This window comes from Carcharodon carcharias, chromosome 3 (assembly GCF_017639515.1).
Source record: "Carcharodon carcharias isolate sCarCar2 chromosome 3, sCarCar2.pri, whole genome shotgun sequence".
NCBI classification, from domain to species: Eukaryota; Metazoa; Chordata; class Chondrichthyes; order Lamniformes; family Lamnidae; genus Carcharodon; species Carcharodon carcharias.
This window is the reverse complement of record NC_054469.1, coordinates 142165076-142189346: the sequence shown is the minus strand read 5'-3', so window position 1 is coordinate 142189346 and position 24271 is coordinate 142165076. Positions and strand designations below refer to the sequence as shown.

Genomic DNA, 24271 nt, shown 5'->3' with positions numbered 1-24271 from the left:
AGGATGGGGGAGCCCACCACATCAGTGCAAAAGATAAGGCTGAAGCATTTGCTACAATCTTCAGCCAGAAGAGCCGAGTGGATGATCCATCTTGGCCTCCGCTGGAGGTCCCCAGCATCACAGATGCCAGTTTTCAATCATTACGATTCATACCATGTGATATCTAGAAACAACTGAAGGCACTGGATACTACAAAGGATAAGGGCCCTGACAATATTCCGGCAATAGTATTGAGGACTTGTGCTCCAGAACTTGCTGTGCCCATAACCAAGCTGTTCCAGTGCAGCTATAACACTGGCATCTACCCAGCTATGTGGGAAATTGCCCTGGTATGCCCTCTACATAAAGCGCAGGACAAATCCAACCTGGCCAATTACCGCCCCATCAGTCCACTCTTGATCATCAGTAACATAATGGAAGAGGTCATCAACAGTGCCTTGAAACAGCACTTGCTTAGCAATAACCTGCTCACTGACAGTCAATTGGGTTCCGCCAGGGCCACTCAACTCCTGACCTCATTACAGCCTTGGTTTGAACATGAACAAAAGAGCTGAACCCCTGAGGTGAGGTGAGAGTGACTGTCCTTGACAGCAGGGCTGCATTTGACATCAAGAGGCATCAAGGAGCCCTAGCAAAACTGGAGTCAATGGGAATCAGGGAGAAAACTCCCCACTGGTTGGAGTCATATCTAGCACAAAGGAAGGTGGTTGTGGTTGTTGAAAGTCAGTCATCTCAGCTCCCACACATCACTGCAGGAGTTCCTCGGGGTAGTGTCCTCAGCTCATCCATCTTCAGCTGCTTCATCAATTACTATCCTTCCATCATAAGGTCAGAAGTGGGGATGTTCGCTGACAATTGCACAATGCTCAGCACCATTTGCGATTCCTCAGATGCTGAAGCAGTCCATGTACAAATGCAGCAGGACCATGGACAATATCCAGGCTTGGGCTGACAAGTGGCAAGTAACATTCGTGCCACACAAGTGCCAGGCAATGATCACCTTCAACAAGAGAGAATCTAACCATCACCCCTTGAATTTCAATGACATCACCATCACTGAATCTCCCACTATCAACACTTTGGGGGTTACCATTAACCAGAAACTGAACTGGACTGGCCATATAAATACTGTGGCTCTGAGAGCAGGTCGGAGGCTAGGAATCCTGTGGCGAGTAACTCACCTCCTAACTCCCCAAAATCTGTCCACAATCTAGAAGGCACAAGTCAGGAATGTGATGGAATGCTCTCCACTTGCCTGGATGAGTGCAGGTCCAACAACACTCAAGAAGCTCAACACTATCCAGGACAAAACAGCGCGCTTGATTGGCATCCCATCCACAAACATTCACTCCCTCCACCAGCAACACACAGTAGCAACAACGTGTACAATCTACAAGATGCATTGCAGAAACTCACCAGGGCTCCTTCGACAGCACCTTCCAAAGCCATGGCCACTACCATCCAGAAGGACAAGGGCAGCAGCTACATGGGAATACCACCACCTGCAAGTTCCCCTTCAAGTCACACATCACCCTGACTTGGAAATATATTGCTGTTCCTTCATCTTCACTGGGTCAAAATCCTGGAACTCCCTCCCTAACAACACTATGGGTGTACCTACACAACAGGGGCTGCAGTGGTTCAAGAAGGCAGCTCACCACTACCTTCTCAAGGGCAATTAGGGATGGACAATAAATGCTGGCCTAGCCAGCGAAGTTCACATACCTTGAATGAATAAAAACAAGATCAAGAAAGTCATGATGTAGGTTAGAGGAGACTGAAAAGGGAGAAAAGATAGAATAAAGATAGGAAGTAATAAGTTCAGTGGGGCAGGAACAGGCTGGAATAATGGCTCAACCAGGGCTGTCTTCTTTATGGAATTTGAGAAGAAGCCCAGACTTCCATTAGTTAGCTGAAACAAGTGGACACAAGGGAAAACATTGCTTGATTGACAGGTTTTTCTTAGATTTATTTTGTTAATGGCTCAATGTTTATATGCACAAGATAAAGATTTAATTTCTGCTATTGATATGTTAAAGGTCTGGTTAATTGACACTTTTATAGGGTTGGAATAACAGCAGTTTTTTTTAAGTTAAGTTATGGATGGCTGTGTTTTTAAGCTTTTGCACATAAGCCATTGTTACTATAGCATTCATTGGTTCTGCAAAAGCGTAAACTGGGTGAATGGGCATGGAAATGTTATGAGGTGGCATGAAGCATTTGGAAGGCCATTGTAGGTGGGTGAAGGGGCATAGGTTGGCATGGAAGGTATGAAGCATAATTGGAGGTGGGTCAAAGGGCCTGGGTTGTGTTATGAGGTTAGGCCCCTTTAATTTTGAAAATATGATTTTTCAACTTTCAACCGATTGGAACTTTTGCAATTTGAACTGACAGAGAGCAAACTGTTTAAAAATCCAAGGGCCATTAGGGATGGCAATAAATGCTGGTCTGGCCTACGACATCCACATCTCATGAGTGAATGAAAAAAAACAAAGAGGTTGGACAAAGAGCAGCCAGTCCACCCCCTTCTCACCCAGTCATAACAGATGGCAGGAAGGGTGTGAGGGGCCATTGGGGGTGAGTGGAAGGGCCTGGCTTGGCATGGTGGGTATAAGTGGCCATTGGTGGTATATGATGGGGGGGGGGCATGAATTGGCATAGATCCACTGATAAGATCTTTTGAAGTTATCTTTCAAAAAGTTCCCACATCCAGACTATGGGCAGAATTTTGTCCTTGGTGGGTGGACTTGGCGGGGGTGGGAGGGAAGCCGTCCGCAATTGGGAACGGACTGCGGTTTCACGTTGGTAGGCCAATTAAGGCCCGCCCAGCATGAAAGGCAGCTGGGGAAGCTCCGAGAAGGGGCGGGCGGAGGCAGGGACATGATGGCCGCCAGGTCCAATGGCAACCCGGCGGCCAATTCAAAAGCGGCCCAGGCAGCCCCTGGAAGGCTCCCACGGAAGGACGTTGAACTCTCGATGGATTCCAGTGCGGTTGGACGTGGCACGCGGGAGGGCAGGTCGGTGGGGCAGTCAACCACGCATTTCTCTAATAAGTGCCTCGCAGTCCTCCTGGAGGAGGTGGCAGCCAGGAGGGAAACCCTTGTCCCCAGAAACGAGAGGAGGAGGCCCCCGCACCTCACCAAAAAGGCTTGGGAGGAGGTGGCATCCAGGGTGAGCAGCCACGATGTGGTGAAGCATGCATGGGTGTAGTGCCGGAAGCGCTTCAATGATTTGCTGTGATTGGGAAGGTTGAGTGCTGTGTTAGCATGGATCAGTGTGCAGAACCATTTAAGGGCTGGCCCCAAGGACCTCAAGGGTATTAGAGTGTGAGTGGCAACTGTCAGTGATGCCGGAGCTGGCCAAGGAGATGAGCCTTGGCTCCTTGGACTGAGTGCCTTGCGGCTCCAGGGTCCACGAATTGGCTGAGGTGTTCCTCAGGTGAACGCCAGGTTGCAATGGCAATACAGCTACAGAGTGGATTAAACAATACTCCCTCTTTCCTTTCAGGAGAAGACCTCCCATAACAATATTGAAAGATCGCAGACTGCTGAGGGACCCCCCACAACTCCTAAGTCTCATGCACTATGAGCAGGAGGAACTGAAGCTCGAGAGGCGACATGCACCATGGTTAACTGGCCACGGTGAGGTTGGGGTGCCAGACGAGATGATGTAAGAGTGCAATGCACTGAGATAAGAATGTCAGTTATTGCAACCATTCTAGTGTAGTCTCTATATTGATGTGAGCCTTGAACCTGGAGTCTCATCAGGGTGCCTAGCATGACTTAAACTAATGACATGTCCTTCTTCTTCCTTTTAGGCTCACCAGCAGGCAGTCACAATGAGGACCCTAAAGGCCCATCCCTGACCCCGGAGGACCACCATGCTCAGCACGCGCCTGCATCACACCTTCTCTGTCAAGCAGGCACCAGTGCAGATACCAGCAGCTTGGCAGACATAAGATCACCATCTAGTATCTCGGTGCACATTGGTGAGGGCACTTCACACTCGCTTGAGGTGCAGGCGGGGGCAGAGAGTGCCCCAGGCACCAGCAGTTGGAGGCCTGCTTGAGACCAGGACAATGCTCAGTCGAGGGCTAATGATGGGCCACTGGAGTCGTCCTTTTGGCAGCAGATTCTGGAAGTACAGCAAGGTTTGCAGGAGGATCTGGTGGAGATACATGAGAGAATGCGTGCCATGGTGTCTGGTTGGGAAGAGTCCCTGCGGAGCATGACTACTGTGTTGACCCTCATGGATGAGCGCAATACCTCCTCCATGGAGAGAGTTGCATCTCTCATGGAGAGGTTACTCCAGGGACACAATCAGGAGTCCCTGGGGATGCACTTGGACCTGCAAGCCCACACAACGGCAATGACCTCAGCTGGCCAGTGTCCATGTGGGAGATGGATTGGGCACCCAGTATCCCAGCTAGGTGCCCGTCCATCAACGATAAGCAGGGAGTTCCAAAGCGACCTCACATTGGCGCACGAGCTGCATGTCATCTCTGTGGGCTCCTCTCAGGGCAGATGATGCCAGCAGCTCCTCCACCCCTCTGCCAGTGACTGTGGCATCTGATAAGGCTGCAGCGACTGGGGAGATGCCAGCCAGGCAGGGCCAGCACAGGCTCCACGGGCCAGAGGATGACCGCCAAGGTCATCAAGCTCAACAAGGCAGCAGAGTCAGCAGGCTGTCTCCAATGCTGGTGCCAGCGAGAGGGTAGCACCTAGACGTAGCGCCTGCAAACATAAATGTAAAGCACCTTAAGCACAAGATGGACTTATTGTGGGTGATATTTAGATCCCCTATTTTGTTTTAACTTTTTTAATGGTGTGATAAACAACATCGGTTAATGTTCATTTCAGCTATGTTTCACATACAGTATTATATTAGATTTTATTTTGTGCTATTGGCCTCTGTTTGCTTCATTTGTTCTGTAGGTGCAGGGTAAGCCATTATGTAATGATGGACATGCATCTCCTGAAACTTTCTTACACAGGCACAGAGTATATGTTGCTAGCCAAGGAAATGGTCCTCTCTGGGATCCTATCTATGGACCCTGCAGCCCTGGCATGTGGTGGTGGTTCTTATTTGGTAGGCTAGCTGAAGGAGCATTGGATCAAAGCGTCCAAGGTGTCCCTGCCTTCCAGGAGGTTACCCAGGTCAGCATCCATGCCCTCAGCATTCTCCTCACCGTGCTCGTCCTCAGACTCACTGCTGGACTCATCATCTGTTGCCTTTGCAGCTGCGTCAACATCCTCTTCCTCCACTGGGTCCCCCCTTGCCAGTGCCAGGCTGTGCAGAGCACAGCATGCAACCATGATCAGTGATGCGCGCTCTGGGAGGGGGTATTGCAATGCACCCCCGAATGGTCCAGGCATTGGAAGCACATCTTGAGAAGACCTATGGTTCTCTCTAACACCGCAGAGGCATGGCTTCTGTTGTACTACTACTCGGTCTCTGTTCTTGGGTGGCAGAGAGGCGTCATGGGCTACCTTTTCAGGGAATAGCCCTTGTCACCCAGCAGCCATCCAACCAGTCGGGCTGGAGCAGTGAAGAGCCTCGGTACCTGGGAGTGTCTCGGGATGTAAATGTCAAGGGAGCTGCCAGGGTACCTTGCACAGGTTTGCCGAATCTGCATCTTGTGATCACACACTATCTGCACGTTCATGGAGTGGAATCCCTTCCTGTTGACAAAGGCATCCGGCTCACCCGCTGGCGCCTTGATGGCCACGTGTGCAGTCAATGGCACCCTGGATGGGGGGGGAAACTCAGCAATCGCTGCAAAGCCTCTGGCTCACTCTGCCTGGGTGGCCTCAGCCGTACGGTAATGAATGAAAGTCAATGCATGCCTGAACAGCTTCTGTCACCAGTTTGATGCAACTATGGACGGTCAATTGGGAGACTTCACAAGGATCACCCACTGAACCCTGGAAAGAGCCGGAGGCATAGAAGCTGAGGGGCACTGTGACCTTCAAAGCCACTGGCGTGGAGTGTTCACCCGTCAGGTCCTATCTGCCATTTTTAAAGGTCCACAGAGTCTCCCCACCCCACAAAAATCCCGCCCTAAATCTCTCCTGCCCTCCGTGCTTCAACAGGCCTTCCCTTTTGTTCACAATCTACCCCCTTCCACTGCTCAAACCAAATACATTTTAAACTTTTCCCAGTTAAGGTGAAGGATCATCATGACCTGAAATGTTGGATGAAATTTAATAATCTCCCCTGTGATGGGAGCATTTAATTAGCTGGAATGCTGGTGGGCAGGGACCCTTGAATGGCCTTCCCACTGCACCACCAATTGAGGCTCTTAAGTGAGCAATTATAGCCCACTCAAGGGCCTTGCTCTGCTTCCACTAGCATTAACCAGCAGCAGGCTGGGGGGCTCGCCATGCAGGGTGTACAACAAGCAAACCCATGCAGGGCTGCTTGTAGGCTCCTGGGGGAGTCCCCCATTCAAAGGCACTCAGTGTGTGATCAAGGGACCTGGCAGCAGGAAGTGGGGTGTCTGCTGAGAGCCACTACCTGTCCTTGCAGCCGATCCTCCCCACCTGCAACCCCTACCCCAAGACCCACCTCAAGCCATCACTCGCCTACACCTTAGGAGCTGGTGATGATCCCAAGCCTCGGATGGTTGTCGTACTGGCAGCAGCCACTGTGTCTCCACTGGTGCTGCCATTCAATAGAGCTGCATGCCTCTAATTAACTGTCCAGTTATGTGGCTGTGTGGCACTTAATTCCTTAAAAGAGGCTACAAAGAGCTCCTGCCAGCTCTGCAGCTGGCAGGTGAGGTCCCCATTGCCTCCATTAAATCCATGCCCGTCACCTCTCTTTTTCTCCAAAGATGCTGGCTGATCTGCTGGGTATTTTCATCATTTTCTGTCTTTATTGCATCTGCAGTATTTTGCTTTTGTAAAAGATGATGAGGTCTTGCTTTGAATTCTGGCAAGACATCCTCGGCCTTGCCAGTTTCTTCGGTCATTTTCAGTCTTCCCCATACCTTCTAACTCTCCATAAATATTCTCTGAATATTATGAAATGCAAAGATCTAAAAGGCAACCAGCCTTTGAAATGCAAGAATAAAAAGGATTGATTTTTCAATCATGCATACTGGAAGAGACTGCTTTTGAAGGGAACACAGGTCAGAGACACAGCTACAATGCTATAGTTTCATTTCTACAACCAGAACTTCCTTCCAACATGTGGCTCCCTATTGGGAGCACAAGACTGTAGAATCATACCTGAAATGTGGCAAAAGTAAATACAATGCAAGATGGTGTAAATCAGAACAGGCAAAATCAAATATATACCATGGAAGAAAAGTAGTCTGAAGAATTTTTTGTGGGGGCATTCAGTGCAAATTAAGCAAATGAGAGCAATACGATACTGTCAATAGTAGTGAAATGCACAAATTAAACTGACAGCAAGGACAAGTCTAACAAATAATGGGAGCCAGCTAAAGTAAATTTTGGCCCAACGTTCTATTTCAAGGTTCAGATTGTTTGCTGGGGCAACCACAGATCAAAATTTGATAAACAATTTATCCATTAGTATCATTTCCATAGAGGGAATAAAAATTTAAATGGAGCTTGATAGAGAAAAAAAAGAGGTTGTAAAGAATATGGATGAACTAATGGAATAATGTTTCTTACAAGTAATTGTCAACAAAATTTGTTAATTGCAAATTTGCTTAAACCTCAAACTTAAATGAAACAATTAAAGGGAAATATTTAAGCTTCAGATTTATGAGGGAATTGTAGTACAGTTTTCCAATGCAAAATACGCTTCCAAGTTAGGCGTATTCTCAAGTCTCTGGCACCCGAAATTGGTTCAAGCATGTACTAAGTTATGTATTTTTATTACCCATCAGGATGGTCTGAGAGCTCTCCGCTTCTACCTTGAACAGAGGCCCAAATAATCCCCATCCACCACCATTCCTCCGTCTGGCTGAACTTGTTCTCTCACTGAACAGTTTCTCCTTAAACTTGTCTCACTTTCTCCAAATAAAAGGTGTGGCTATGGGTACCCCCAGTTATGCCTGTCTCTTTATGGGGTATGTGGAACAATCCTTGCTCTAGTCCTACTCAGGCCCCCTTCCATAACTCTTTCTCTGGTACATCGATGACTGCTTTGGTGCTACTTGATGCTCTCGATTGGACCTGGAAAAATTTATTAATTTTGCTTCCAATTTCCACCCCTCCATCATTTTCACATGGTCCATCACTGACACTTCCCTTCCCTTCACTGACCTCTGTCTCAATTTCTGGTGATAGACTGTCCACCAATATTCAATACAAGCCTACCGACTCCCACAGCTCCCTCGACTACAGCTCTTCACACCCTGCTGCCTGTAAGGACTCCATCCCATTCTCTCAGTTCCTTCGCCTCCGTCGCATCTGTTCTGATGATGCCAATTTCCAAAACAGTTCCTCTGACATGTCTTCCTTCTTCTTTAACCGAGATTTTTCACCCACGGAGGTTGACAGGGCCCTCAACCGTGTTCAGCCCTTCTCCCGCGCATCCGCCCTCACACCTTCCTCTCCCTCCCAGAACCATGATAGGGTCCCGCTTGTCCTCACTTATCACCCCACCAGCTTCCACATTCAAAGGATCATCCTCCTCCATTTCCACCAACTCCAGCTTGATGCCAGCACAAAACACATCTTCCCTTCACCACCCCCATCGGCATTCTGTAGGGACCGTACCCTCCGGGACAGTGTGGTCCACTCCACCATCACCCCCTACACCTCAACCCCTCCCACGGCACCTTCCCATGTAACCGCAGAAGGTGCAACACCTGCCCCTTTACTTTCCCCCTCCTCACCGTCCAAGGGCCCAAACACTCCTTTCAAGTGAAGCAGCATTTCACTTGCACTTCCCTCAATTTAGTCTACTGCATTCACTGCTCCCAATGCAGTCTCCTCTACATTGGAGAGACCAAACGCAGACTGGGTGACCGCTTTGCGGAACACCTTCAGTCTGTCCGCAAGCATGACCCGGACCTCCCTGTCACTTGCCATTTCAACACACCACCCTGCTCTCTTGACAACGTGTCCGTCCTTGGCTTGCTGCAATGAAGCTCAATGCAAACTGGAGGAACAGCAGCTCACCTTCCGACGAGGCACTTTGCAGCCTTCCGCACTTAACGTTGAGTTCAACAACTTCAGATCATGAGCTCTCTCCTCCATCCCCACCCACTTTCCGATCCCCCTTTTTCCAATAATTTATATTTTTTTAATATACATTTTTTTAATATATATTTTTCTTTTCCCACCTATTTCTATTATTTTTAAACGTATTTCCATTCATTGTTTTATCTCCACCTTTTAGCCCATTTCAATCCCTTCCCCCTACCCCACCCCCACTGGGGCTATCTGTTTCTTGCTCATCCTGCTTTCTACCCTTAATGTTACCATTAGCACATTCCATAGCTAATATCATCACCGTCAACAACCCTTTGTCCTTTGGCAATCTCTTCTTTTCCTCCACCTATCACTGGCCCTCTATCCAGCTCTACCTGTCCCAACCCCCTCAACCAGCTTATATTTCATCTCATTTCTATTTTTCCTTAGTTCTGATGAAGAGTCATATGGACTCGAAATGTTAACTGTATTCCTCTCCACAGATGCTGTCAGACCTGCTGAGTTTTTGCAGCTATTTTTGTTTTTGTATGCATTTTTATTACTCGTTATGAGGGGACATATTTTTATCATTTCCTTTTTGCATTCCTTCTGCTCCAAAGCATATCACAATATCATTCTTACAATATATAAACGCATCAATACATCAATGGTTATTTTAATAGTGTAGGGTTTAATCAAAGTGGACCATGACATATTTTGCAGAGTACCTGAAGTTACTAGAAGAGTCAACCTAACCCTACCATCTAGGCCACAGCTGACACACTAAAAGCATGCATTTGGAGCCACAGAGATGGAGCTTGTTGGTGACATCACATCTAACAGTCATGCCACTTCCATGGTATAATTTAAAAAATAGATATTCCTAAATGTGGTCAATTATCTGGGTAAATTTGTACCTGACTTAGTTTAATCTCTTGAAGCACTGTAAAAAACTACTGAATAAAGCTGAAATCACAAACTGGAAGCAATATGGAAAAAATTGAATATAATCTTGAAAGACTAATAAAACTTTAAATTGGGGCATTACAGACTGGATCACGGATTATATTGGTGAAAATATATCAAGGCAACCTGTTGCATATGCAGCATTTTCATTGACTGATGCAGTGTCAAAACATACATACATTGAAAGGAAATTGTACATTTGCTTGTGAAAGGCTTGATTAATCAGTGTATGGCTACATTGCTAGTGTCAAAGTGGACCACATTTGTTAAATACTCTGCCTGTAAAATTTTTGAATGATTCTTGTATTCCCAAATGACAGGTGATAGTCAGGCTACAGAGATAAGATTTAAGATTATCATGTACACTGCTTATTCAAAAGCTAATGAAAGTGCTGATGAGGATAGTCAAGCATGGTTATGATGGCTATGTCACAATCCCACCAGAATATGAAGTTAATCAAAACTGAGAGAAAAAAAAATGAGATCTGTGAGATGAAAAAAATAACCTCCCACCAGATTATCATAAATAAAGCAAAAGGCTCTCGAGAAATTTAAGCATATTGGAATTTTAGTAAAAAGTAGCATACAGACAGAATAAGATTACAACTCTATTAAGATCATATAAAGAAATTCTACAAAAGGTTCATTAGAGTCCTTTTGGGCATTCAGCAATGTGAAAATGATCATGATGTCATATATTGACCTGGAATAAATCATAACATTGCTTATGTGGTAACAACTTGCTCATCTTGCTAAAATATAGACCAAACCAATAATCAGAACCATCAAAACCTCATACATTATCACATTAACCATTCTAGTAAGTCAGAAGGAATTTATTCACATGGCATGGGGATCTGTGATTTAAAAAGATCAAATCACAAGACTAAAGACACATAAGGGTGATTTTTTGTTTTTAACAACCAGAGCAATAAAAATTATTTTATCCTTTAAAGACATGCTACAGTTTCTAGCTACAGTTATGTTGATCATTATTAGTTTCAAAACAGATAAGTTGATTACATTACATGGTCACTAAGAATGGACACAAATGAAAAATATTACAGTAACTACTTTGTTGTAGATGTATGTAATTTTTAGAGATAAAGAAACAAGGCATGATGGAATAGTATTAGCATTTACAGATATTTCCCTTCATTAAGTGTCAATGCTTATTATCCATTTGATTACATAATTTAGGGTCTATTTATACTACAATTACAGTGTCAGCATGGTTATTATACTATACCATTAAATCCAAAATAAGGCAGCAATTTATACTACATGATTAAGATTAATGCACCAATATTAGAATTGTAGTGTAAATGCAGCTTTTAAAATATTTCCCTGAAAACAATCAGAATTATCACTTCTGACCATGAATGCCCCAGTTGCAACTTTAAAGATGGGAGGTTTTTTTCCAAGCTGCCACAGAACTGCTGCATATGATGCAGTATTAAAACTTGATATTTATTTCTTTTCATTCAATTTAGATTAAAAATAACCATAAAATGTTCAAAAAATACTTCAACCCATTACCACAACCCTTGATTCAATGACTATTATCCAAATGCCTATTGAACGTCAAGTTGTGGATAAACCAGAACTTCTTATCAGTAACAGAACTGAATTGATCTTGTTCATTTGCCACAAGGAACTCTACACTCTAGCTCCACAAACTCATATATTAATATAATAAGTGGTTAAGATTAATAGTGTTCAAAGTTCAAAGCCTTCAATTTGTTAAAAACTGGCTGTACACCAACAAAACTGTTTTCTGGCTTGATACTTAACATACAGTGACAGCTATTTCCTGGTAATTAACTGTAAGTTACCAGTCAATAGATTTACATTGAGTATGTCAAAATCATCAACTTGTAATTACTCCCTGAAAAGCATAGGCTGTCAATATCTGCTATGACATGTGACTAGCAGAATAAAAGTGCCGTACACATAATTCAGATTATAAAGATTAAACATGTGGAAATGATTTAAAAGCTTTAATAATTACAACCACAGCCAATTGTAAACCATTTAACCATCACTCTCGCTGAAATGGTCATGTATTGAATTACAAATTTGTAAAGAAACATATTCTACACTTTTCAATTTTTAAAATAAATTGTGAATCCAAACCATAAATCTAAAATGTAAAAAAGCTCCTGTGACTCCAGTTTCTACATTCAGTAGTAATAGTCAGTAGCTCCAAAACATGTAGGGAGCATTATATTCAGCAATACATTATTTCATGTGGAAATTTTCTAATATTTGCAATAGAAATTATATACAAAAGTCAACCAATGCACTTATATTGATTTTGAATAGCTCCATTTTTATGCTATAAACATCCCTCTCCAGAACTCCAGTTTCTGACAGGGCAGAATGGTTATAGTAAAAAGTCAACAATCCACTAATGCAAAAATTTAGAAGGGGTATATTATTACTTTTTTTAACCAAACACCATATTGTTTCTATTGCTTAATTTTACAGGCTAGAGAAAGCACCTAGCTGTCTTTCAAATGACTTGTAAATACTCACTTTACAAATATTCAGATAATACCTTTTAAACTTATGGATGAATGTGTTAACATAATACTATTACTGGTTGGATTCTACTCAACTGCACTTCTAAGGTATAAGCCTAGAGAGATAAGTAATGAAAACCTTAAATGCTTGCTAACCATTCTATCAACAAGTCAAAAATAGCACTAAGCTTTAATGCAGGAATAATGCTACTATGTACTGATCTACTAAGTAAAAATTTGCAGAGGCAACAGTCCTTGGATATGTAAAGAAACAATAAAAGATATGTAGCACTCATAGACTTTACACAAAGGTTACATGTTCAAAAATTAATCAAAGATTTTAAAATGTAATTGCAATATTTGAGAACCACATAAAAAGACAAGCAAATGGCAAGACAGGCACTGAAACTGGCAAACAGCTTAAAGATATTCTGAACTAAGAATAACATTAAATATGACAAGCACATGAATGCTCAGAGCCAAATAGAACATTTCTTGTAACAATTGTAAGTTAATGTTTTCTTGAGCTTCAACAGCAAATGGAAACCACATTCTAAACAAACACCTTGTGTGCTAATGAACAAAACTCTTACAACTGTCAATCATTTTAATGTAAACATGTTCAAATTACATAATTCTATTCAGTAATCATACAAAAGCTTCAATCTTCCATATCTTTAGAAGCTAATCTAATGCGTCATAGTCTTACATGTTGAAAAGGAGAATGCCCTAATGGATACAGTCCAGAAAAAGGACATATTTTCTCTAATAAACTGACCAATATTTCCACATCACAACAGGAAACGCATCCAACTGTTCTTACCTGCAGTTTGGAGGAGGATCCAGTGTAATTTCTGCAAGTTCTTTCTGAATTCTGCAGGGAGGCACATAAGAAAATCTGTTCACTAGGGATACATGTTGTATCCAATTCTACATTAGCAGACCAATGAACATAGAGTTTCAAGCTGTAGTTCTCCATTTCTTGCAGAAGACATATCACATTTTGATTAGTCAAAGGAATCTAAAGAGCATATGTTTGTTATATGCAAGCATTTGTGCAAGATTAAAACATAATAATGTACATCAACCCCCCTTGAAATTTGCAGAAACCAGTGGGGTTAAAACAAGCTCCTCTGCAGTACAAATGAAAAAGACCTAAGGGGTGGAGCCTTACACTAACTTGTAAACTATAAAACTGGGGAGTTGGAGATGTTTAATGTAATTTTTAATTTAAATTTAATTTCAGTTAAAGGAAGAACTATTTAGTTATTTAAGGTGCTTTTTTAAGGTGAAGGTTCAGAAGGAGATTCCAAAGGACAATGAAAACAGCACAACAGCATGCAATTTCAATATATTCAAGTTCAGCATGCAGGACTGGCAAAGAAAGCATGTCAAAATCCTCATATGCCCAAGCCTCGATGTGATCCTAAGTAAAAATAGCCAAACTTAGAAAACGAGCTAAAGTGATAAAAAGAGGGAAGAGTGATCAACACTAAAATTTGATTTGTGCTACCCAGAGACTGTCAGGAATCTGTTGAAAATCTAGTTGTTTAATTAAATGTCAATTATTTCATTTCAACAATGGTGACAGATTGAGAACAGCTATAATATCTGAAGAGCAAGAACGGATAACTTTTTAGAAATCTGTATCCTGAACAATCCATGTGAACCTATTGAAACACCACTAGATATACATGAATCTAACTCTAAATCCTGTAAAAAAAACTTCGAAAAAAACATCAATAGGTTCCAATTGAATTGATGTGTGTTCTGCTAAGAACAGTATTGAGTTGTAGTCAGATGAAAAGTTCACTGGTTTTGTCACAGATAAGTGACTGTTCCTTTAAACTCCAAGACACTAGACTGTTAATGCCACTGCTGGGGCACTACTTCCCCTCCCCCAGCTATCTCTATTTTTGGTGATTCATGCTACATAATGGTTACATAGCTAATAACAGTCTTGCAATATTCTCAGCTTCTCCTTGTGGCCATTCCTCATGTATGAGCCTAGATAGCAATGGATGATAGAATATTCAATTATAGAAATTATAATGCCAATCCTGATTCTGAATCAATGTCCACATAAGCATCTTTTCCAGCAGAGAACTCTGGACAAGGAGAATACTCTGGTAATGCTTTCCTTCTCTAACCTGCAGATACTTAGATCAACTAATTTAGCACAAGTCTGGGATTGCCCTGGGACATTTCTGATCTACATGGCTCCGCATTACATCACATGGTTAGTTAACCCACTGAGTTATTGTGAGGATACTTTTTAATTTATTATTGCTAACATCAGGATTCCTTCAGTATCACTGAAGTGTCAGCCAAGATTATGTGTTGACTCAGGGTGAAAATGTTACCCCTGAGCCAAGGCTGAGTAGCTTCTTCCTTGTTCATTTTGATAGTACATATCAAATCAATTTAAAAATGACAGTAAACATCTTATTTTAAGTAGCAATACACACAAATTGTTAAGGTCTAAAGAAAACAATACACAGTCATACCTTAAGTGAGTTGAAATTCAAATAAGATTTGAGGCAAATGAAAAAGAGAAATATTAATTTCACATTGTTATAGATTATGTTGCCTTTCTTTACAAATTACCTCTTAATTTAACTAGTATTTATTGAAAATGTCTCATCAAAATCAAAAAATATATGTGATCAATCTGAATTGTAGTAAGTGCACTTTTCCATTTTGTGAAAAGTTGTTGTTCAGGTATTTATGCAGTTATTTATTTTTCAGAAGTTGAAGTACATTTCTAGGTGCTGTTCTTCTAGCTGATTAGCTTAGAAGGTGATAACTTTGCTATTGCATTTATCCCACTTATATATTCCACAAATACATAAATAGTAAGCAAATAATACTATGCTGACAATTAAACTGTCTACTCTAATATTTCACAAATTCACGCTTGCATATACTACAATCAACAACTTCTGCACAATAATACTGTAAATAAATAAATATTTTACAGGGTTTATCAATCAGAATTTACACTATATGACTGGTCAGGATATGTGCAGAACTCTGTGCTTTTCCTCAAATAGCACTTTGAAATCTTTAGTCTTGATCACAGCCACTGGAATAGGCAGATAGAACCTTCAGTTTAATGTCTCATTTAGAGAATGGCACCTTTAGTAATGCTGCAATCCTGTAGTTTGATACTGGAGTTCAGTCCAGATGTGTTTCATGGCTGCTGAAATGTAGCTTGATTGCACAACCTTCTAACTCAATGTGGCTGAAACTGGACTATGCCGCTGGCATAAAACAGGCTCACAGCAAATCAGTAGCCCATTTAAAATTGCACCCAAATTTGAACCTTACAGAATCCAATAATTATCTAGCTGCATGAGTTTTGTACCAATAAGGGAGCCAGTGCACAGTGAAGAGAGACTTGTGTTGGCAGTGTTTAACAATGGAACTGCAAAATTGCATTCATTGCTAACTTGTGGATCCTTGGTTCTGTGGGGTAAAATTTAAATAAGCATAGTTTGCTTGCCTTGTTAATAAGACATAGGTTCACATTCACAGTTCTCAGTGTACCAAGCAGGGTAAATATTTCAGATGAAAGTATAGAAGAACTTGCACTCAAATTATTTGACTTTCACTAAATATAAATTCTAGTCTAGGGAGATAATAATCCACACCTGCACCAATCTAAAGGAAAGGACAAAAGTCCATTGAAATCAAGCAGAAGAAAGCTTTGCCACTTGTCACAAATGCATTCTGCCTTCATTTTGCTAATAACACATCGGGATTTTGGCAAGTATAACCTTTCTAGTAGGACAAACAAAATGATCATTTTCGAATAAGATGGTACCTTTTAGCACTAGTTGAAAGTTTAGCAGCAGTTTTACTGGATATCTTAGCATCCTTCTTCTTGGGCTGGGGTTGTTCTTGCGGAGTACTTTCACGTTGATCCGCATCTGAGCTGCCACTACTGGTACTGGGGCTGTCATCAGCCCTCTGAGGCTCACTGGACATCTTATTCGTTCTGGAATTTAAAACAAATAAATTAAATGAACAAGATAAAGGCTCTGAAGAAGAGTCATACGGACTCGGATTGTTAATTCTGTCTTTCCACAGATGCTGTCAGACCTGCTGAGTTTTCCCAGCAATTTTTGTTTTTGTTTCAAATTAAATGAACAATTTGATACGTTCTGCTACATGGAATGAAGTTAAAGACCGCCTTGTTCTAAGTCATTAAAAGACACCATTCAGTATCTCGCATGTTTTTTTAAATTCTGGTAAACTGCTAAAACAGTTTAACAAGCAGCCAGATTCGAAATCGGCAGCAGCGTATATCTAGTTAGATCTAAAACATTCGTCAGATGTAAACATTATTAGGTCAACACCATTACGGCTCTTACTGTCTCAATTTCCATGATATTGACAATGCAACTAAATTAAGTTTTGAATGATGGGCGCCCTACAGATTTTTTCGACCAAACATAAATCCCGATTAAGTTACAGATACAGTGCCAGCCAAGTGCAAAGAGCTGAAGGGGAGAGAATCATACATTTGACAGCTACTTCAAACACGCTTGTTAGCAGGAATAATACACGAAAGAAGCTTTTCAACACCAGCTTGTTCCTAATTTGGGGAGAAGAGGGACCAGCTTCCCATTTGGAGCGAGTCAGACATGAGAAACTGCAAATCTGTCAATGTGCAATGACTGATGCATTAAAGGCCTTTATCGTTCCCACTGTCTCTCACACAGGAATTTCACACAAAGACGACACTGTCCCCTCTCGTCTCTAACTTTCAGGCCGGATTTGGAAGCTGTCGAGTCGTTTTGAGAGGCCATGCCGGGTGCCATGGGATAAGAGGAAAAGGAGGTGATTCTTATGTTTTTCAATCTTCTTCCTTGTTATTACCTGAATACTGGCCGGAAAATAAAATCGCTGCCTGTCCTCGGCTTACGATGAAAAAAGAGGGGAGTAAGAGAAGAATTAAACAGGGAGGTGGTGATGGGAGAGGGGAACAACAATCCTAACACATGAGATGAAGCCCTCGCTCTCCTCCTTTCTCTCTGCCTATCCGCCGGCACCGCCGCCGTTTTCCACCCGCTCGCGTGCGCGCGCTCAGCCTCCTCAATGCAGCGGCGCGCTTTTAAACTGAATCAGCGCTTTAGCAACACGTGGCCGCGCGCGCCTCTCGAGGGCGCGCCCCCTCCCTCAGTGGCACTAACAGCGGCGGGAGGAGGACACACGGGACATAGGCCGCGGGGCGCGCGCGCTCACTCCAACCGCTGCATTCTCTCCTAAGTGACGGCGCGCGCTCTGGCAGTTACACATCGAATGGAGTAGCTGCCGGAGTTCGTTAATGAGTGACAGACAAGGCACGCGAGGCGGGGACAGGGATTCGTTATTATTTGTCAACATCTGTTCGGTTCAAACCTCCCGCTCCCTCCCCTCCAGAAGCGGCCAGATCACTCAGTGTGGTTATTCCCGCCCCCATCCTGAACCCGGGACAGGTATCCGAACCACGCCGCTCTGTCCCCTTCATCCCAATAAGGTTAAACTTCTGCAAGTGACTCCCAGAGAAGCAGTTCGGTCCCAATGGCAAAGTCATTTAGACGTCTGACTTTTAAAAAATTACAGTATTATTTTATCCTGTGGCATCAGATAAGCTGCTTATTTTCGACATGTGCGTGTGGAGAAGAATTACTCAAATGATTGCATCAACCTACCCAGTAAACAGGCTAAGTCTTTACGTCAAATTTCTCAGATTATCATGATCACACCTCTGAAACCTACACTTCCTCCTGAAACAGTAAGTGGGCTAGCACATCGCAGTCAATAAGATAGTTAAAGCTGCACCATGAAACCTCGGAGTTGGTTTATTCTGGTGGTGCTTGAGAGCTGGCAATTCAGGTTAGTAGTCTGATCAGGGTGCAGGGATCGCATTTCCACATAATGAACAAATTCTGTTTGGCATTGTGGTTTCTGACAGTACCTGAAACTCAACCAGTGAAAACAATTTGGAGACTTGTTTTATTGGGATAACAACAAGCCAACCCAGAACTGAGGCGACGATGTGAAATTAATTAGGATCTTCTAACAGAATGTTAAATCTCTTTGTGATGATGATTCGCTCATTTTAAAATGTAATCTATCTTGATACATGTTAAAAATAAATACAGCTCATTTTGCTTAAGTAGATTTGTCATCTAGTAAAAGAAAACATTTATAAGTGCTGTGTCACACCTCAGAAATATCTCAGAGTGCTTTACAGAGAATTAAGTACTTTAAAATGTAACTTACAAATAGAGGTTCTACTCAACAGTTTTTGCTGTTGACAAGGAGATGCTAGGAGTCAAATTTATATGCAGCTAGTCACCCTTTAGCTCATCATGACTTCTCATCACAAGTCCAAGGGTGTCCAAATGACATGGAAGCCAAGGCAACTCATTTTTATTGCCACTTAAAAGCCATACCTGCTGGTTTGTCCTGTTGGTGGACTCAGAAATTTGTAAAGGGTTATTGCCTTACAGGCAGATAAACCCAAAATCAGAACATCAAGATCTGTAAGTATCTGTAGCTTAAAACATGCAAATTAATGGGAATACAAACAGAAAATGCTGAAAAAACTCAGCAGGCCTGGCAGCATCTGTGGAGAGAGAAATACAGTTAACATTTTGAGTCCATATGACTCTTCTTCAGAGCTCTGCAGTTTGCCGAAATAGCGAATGGAGTCATAAATATTTCTGGTAATTGATCATGTTAATGTGCAGAATAGAAGGAAACTTTCTTTTCTTGAAACAGTTGTTCCCTGCACTGAAATTGGCATGATTTTTAAAATTCATGAACAATTAAAGATCAGCCAATCATGGCCAGTAGTTTCCAGCATTTCATTTCATTATCAGTGTTTGGTTTAAACCTGCCTGGTTCCAGCCAATTACTGCTTGAGGTGGTCCCTGACAAAGCAACCTGGAAGAGTCCTCCAGCAACAGGTGAAATGAAGAAGCCTTATCACTACAGACCTGAGACTGTGAATCTGGTGGAGATCCACTGCTACCAGAAATCCACCAAGCTTCTCATCTGCAAACTTCCAGCGCCTGGTATGAGAGATGACCCAGGGCTTCAAGACAGACCTGCGCGTCCAGAAGTCATCTGCCATTCCTTGCAGGAAGCCAGCGATGCTTATCTGATGGCAGTGTGTGTCCCAGCTATGTCAAGTGAATTGTTGTCCTGCCCAAAGACATCCAGCTGGTGCCTAAAACCAGAATTTTGTGCAACGACAGCTATGTCAACAGCCACCAAATCGACCAAGGAAAGAGCTATAATCTCTCGTAACCAGTGATCTCTGTTGCCTGATTCTGGTATTACCGCAGAATTTTAATTATAGGTTGCAAGTCTGCTATCCGATCTAGAATCCATAAAACCGGTACCGAGGTTCACATGCTTTCTTAGATAAATATATGAATATATGAAATAGGAGCAAAAGTAGGCCATTCAGCCCCTCGAGCCTGCTCCGCCATTCAATAAGATCATGGCTGATCTGTTTGTGTTTTGAATTCAACATTCCCATCCACCTCCGATGACCTTTGATTCCCTTGCCTAACAAGAATCCATCAACCTCTGCCTTAAAATATTCAATGACCCCGACTCCACTGCCTTTGGAGGCAGAGAGTTCCAAAGTCGCACAACCCTCTAAGAGAAAAACTTCTTCTCATCTCTGTCCTAAAAAGGCAACCCCTAATTTTAAAACAGTGTCCCCTAGTGTCCCCAGAAGAGGAAACATCATTTCCACATTCACCTTGTAAACACTGCTCAGGATCTTTTATACTTCAATCAAGTCATCCCTCACTGTTCCAAACTCCAATCGAAATGTCTAACCTTTCCTCATAAGACAGCCTATTCATTCCAGGTATCAATCTAGTAAACCTGCTCTGAACTGCCTCCAACACATTTACATCCTTAAATAAGGGGGCCAAAACTGCACGCAGTATTCGAGATGTGGCTTCATATATAACTGAAGCTTACCATCCTTACTTTCATGTTCCGTTCCTCTCATAATAAAGGAAAGCATTCTGTTAGCCTTCTTAATTACTTGCTGCACCTGCATACTAGCTTTTAGTGCTGCTAATTTATTAAGAGCATTTGATTTTGGACAGACTTTATCCCCTATTAGCGAGGAGTGCATATGTGAGCAGAAAGGGTTAAGAAACATGTGGGTTAAAAGAATTAAGGGACAGTGAGTTGATTGAGGATTGCTTTTGTATTGATTGGGTGAGGGATGGGGGTGTGGGAACATGGGGGTGAGCTTCGGGTTGAATCTGTTTGGGTATCACCTATAGATTGATGGTGTGCTGCTGGTTTCCCTGTGGGTTTTTGCTGGTGGTGTGTTGTGAGGCAGTATATAGGGTTCGTATGTGGAAGGTGGAGACAGCTTGTCTAGGCGCTGGGGAGGCAGGCGCATTGTTGGGTTGGTTAGAAGAGAAGAGATTGCAACCCAGTCACTGAGGGCCTGGGAATTTCATCACAGACTTTCATATCTATATATTGTATAAAATGTTAATTGATATTATGATCAGGTGAGGAAGGGCAGACTGGCTCCCCTCTTTTCCCTCTTCTGATTTGATCACAACAGGTTTTTTTTTAAACGGACGTGCTTGCTAATTTAGTGATTAGTAATTTAGTGATTACATCCTGTGACAGTAGAAGACACACAGAGTCAGGTTTTCTTGTAAGTTTTAAAAAAGAAAATAGTATTTATTGTACTTAACCCACTCTAAGAAAAATAATAAAAACACTCCAACTTTCATACACACACACACAGACACACAAGTAAGTGATATATTAAGCAGCCTTTTTAGAGTTCAGTAAAATCTAAAGGAATACAAGTCTTGTAGACTGATGACTTAGATGGTTTCAGACAGAGCTCAATCATTCCTCTGGATTTGGCATTGAGACAATTTAAATATGTTGATGGATGATTTATATCTGTTCTTATGGAGTCAGCAGTTGCTGGGTTGATTCTTAAAACACTGCTTGGGATGGAAATGGCATTAGGAATTACTCATTTGGAGAGCTAGTGCAGACACGATGGGCTGGATGGCCTTCTTCTGTGCTATAACAACGCTGTAATTCTGTGTGGGTGGTTGAACAAAAGACAAGGCCCAATCTTGCAGGCTGGATGGAGAGAGGAAGAGTATCCCACTCAGGGGTCCTACCTCTTTGGCATCTCATCTGCCTCTATTTTTGTAGCCTGCAGAAAAGCAATTTCTTAAATACAAAAGAGGTTAGTTGGATTGCCACATGATCCTCTCTCTCCAAGTGAACAATTACTTAAGTATGGGCCAGAATATTGCCATTGGCATGTGCGGGCATGTATCCTGATGTTATCGCATGTCATTTCGATATTTTGTTCGGCGGGCGCACACTAGAGGCAGCTGCGCACCTGCCGAACTGTCAGCGGCCTATTAAGGCCATTGTAAAAACAAATAAAGTAGTTAACCACGCTGCCCATCCAACCTTAAGGTTGGCGGGCAGGTGAAGAGCCCAAGCGGCCTTCGCGTTTTTCAGGAAACCTCATCCACAGGTGGGATGAGGTTTCCTGAAGGTTTTATAAAATAATTAATTAAATTTTGCGAAATTCACAAACATGTCCCAGCTCATCTGACACTGTCACATGATGGGACATGCTTAAATAATTTTTAACTTCCTTTATTCAAAAGTTTTATTATAAACTTAATCCCCCTGAGGCAGCTCCGTGCCTCAGGTAGATTGCTGTGCTCTTTCGCATGTGCAAAAGACCACAAGCCATGACTCTCCCCCTCCCTCCGCCCGCACAGGTTGCGCTGAGCACTAAGGAATGCGTATTACACTGGGTGGGTCTTAATTGACCCACCCAAGTAAAATGGCAGTGCACACCCGATTGCAGGTGGTGATGGGCTCAGCGCCCGCCCCTGCCCACTCCCGCCCAGCCCGCTCAACATAGGTAAGATTCAGCCCATGGTCACGGCTAGTGGTTTCCAGATCCATAGTTTACCTGATTAGATTATGGTTGGGTGAACTCCTTTCTCAGCCAGCGTTCATTATTTGAGATGATTATGTAAAATGCTTGGTCCCCACCTGCTTCTGAACCCAGGTGATTGTATGGATGCTTTGTGAATGGATTAGGCAATGGCCCATTCACAATCCTTCAAGGTGATTGTTTTTCATGGGATTTTCTGGATGTGATGGCTCCATTTTAATGATTTTGGAATTTATGAGGGCGTAAATAGCCAAGTGGTTATGGTACTGCGTTTGTAACCCCAAGATCCAAGAGTTCAAATCTCACAATGGCAAACTATGAAACAATGTAACTTCATCTGAAACAGATGGAAACGGGTTTGTACTCGAAAGAGTTACAGTCATGCAAACGTTCAGCCATCTTAGAAACTGCTGTTTCTAGTCACTGAAATGTTGTTTTAGTCTTTTACAACTCAATCAGTGGTTTACAGCCAGTAAATACATAAAAGTCGTTTTTGATATAAAGCATGGCTTTATAAAATTTATAACACCAAAACTTTAATAATTACATACTGACTATTACTATGCTGCTTTAGTTCAGTTTTGTTTTAGTTGGCGTCTGGGTTCATGTTCATTTTCAAGTGTTAAAATGGGGTTGTATTAAAAAATAGTTTAGGAAGTACTGGCCCATGACATCAGTGGATTTCTGAGCAGTAATTTCAAGAGTGCCATTAAGAATGCACTTTCTGACCATTTCTTACATGTTGCCAAACTTTTGTTGGATGAAAATTTGTTCTGCATTTTATAGCTCTGTAGCTATTTGGAACAGTTATATGATTGTTATTACCAGCAACAGCTGATGCTTCAGTCGAAGATTTAGCATTTTCAGATGCTAACACAGTGTGATGTTTGCTAGCCTTCCTATTCAGCTGGCAATACTGGCTATTGTTTGAAAAGTTAGCTAAACCTTATAAATGAAGTTTGGATTTAGTGCTCCATAGGCGCACAGTTTACCAAGGAAGGCCAGTAAAAAAAGAAAAGCTGTCTCTGTTCCCCAATAATCTAACTTTGGCCTCCTCCTATTTCTCATCTACATCTGAGGTCTGCAGTGCAAGATCATACTGAAATCATGCAAGGTCAGCTGGCTACTATGCAAGATCAGATTGCTGCCATTATGGCTGCATTCACCAATTTTCAAGGGGAGCCTTCTAGAGTGCCAAAGCAGCCCAACAATCTGATCTCCAACAGATTATTAGGATTGCTGAGGCATCACTCCAGGGGAATGGCAGCAGCTCCATGCAGCATGAACCTGCTGTCCTCTCTCAGGATAACAGCATTTGTCCTCCCAACGCTGCATTCTGCCAGTACCTTCGCTGTTACCTATCAGCCAGCCAGCCAGCTCATGCTGCTCAGGCATTCTTGGGCCAGAGCTGCTGGAAGTCATCATGCCATGCCATATGCAGCCATTGGGGTAGCACTACATAGGAGCACGAGGACAGGCAAAGGCACACAGAAGACAGGCACTAAGGAATGGACAAGGGTGATTAGTTGACATTTGTTTACAATATGACACGGTTTGGTTTATAAATTTGTTTTGGAATATTTATTTTGTATTAGCTTTTATTTTGCTATTGTAGCCAAGTGGACATCAGACAGTAACAGAGAGAAGGTGTTGATGAATAGGGTTGTGTTTACTGCTAT

At 42.6% G+C, this 24271-nt stretch overlaps 1 protein-coding gene across 1 annotated transcript in view; it reads right to left on the bottom strand.

The window, feature by feature from the left end:
- Positions 1 to 17774, bottom strand: part of ube2e2 (ubiquitin-conjugating enzyme E2E 2) — a 392850-nt gene extending 375076 nt beyond the window's left edge. Inside the window, exons 1-3 of the mRNA XM_041185150.1 lie at positions 17489 to 17774; positions 16431 to 16604; positions 13428 to 13478 (exon numbers count right to left, since the gene is read on the bottom strand). Of these exons, the coding sequence (XP_041041084.1) occupies positions 13428 to 13478; positions 16431 to 16594 (215 nt within the window). The 5' untranslated portion in view covers positions 16595 to 16604; positions 17489 to 17774. The remainder of the gene's footprint in view (positions 1 to 13427; positions 13479 to 16430; positions 16605 to 17488) is intronic.
- Positions 17775 to 24271: the final 6497 nt, after the last annotated feature.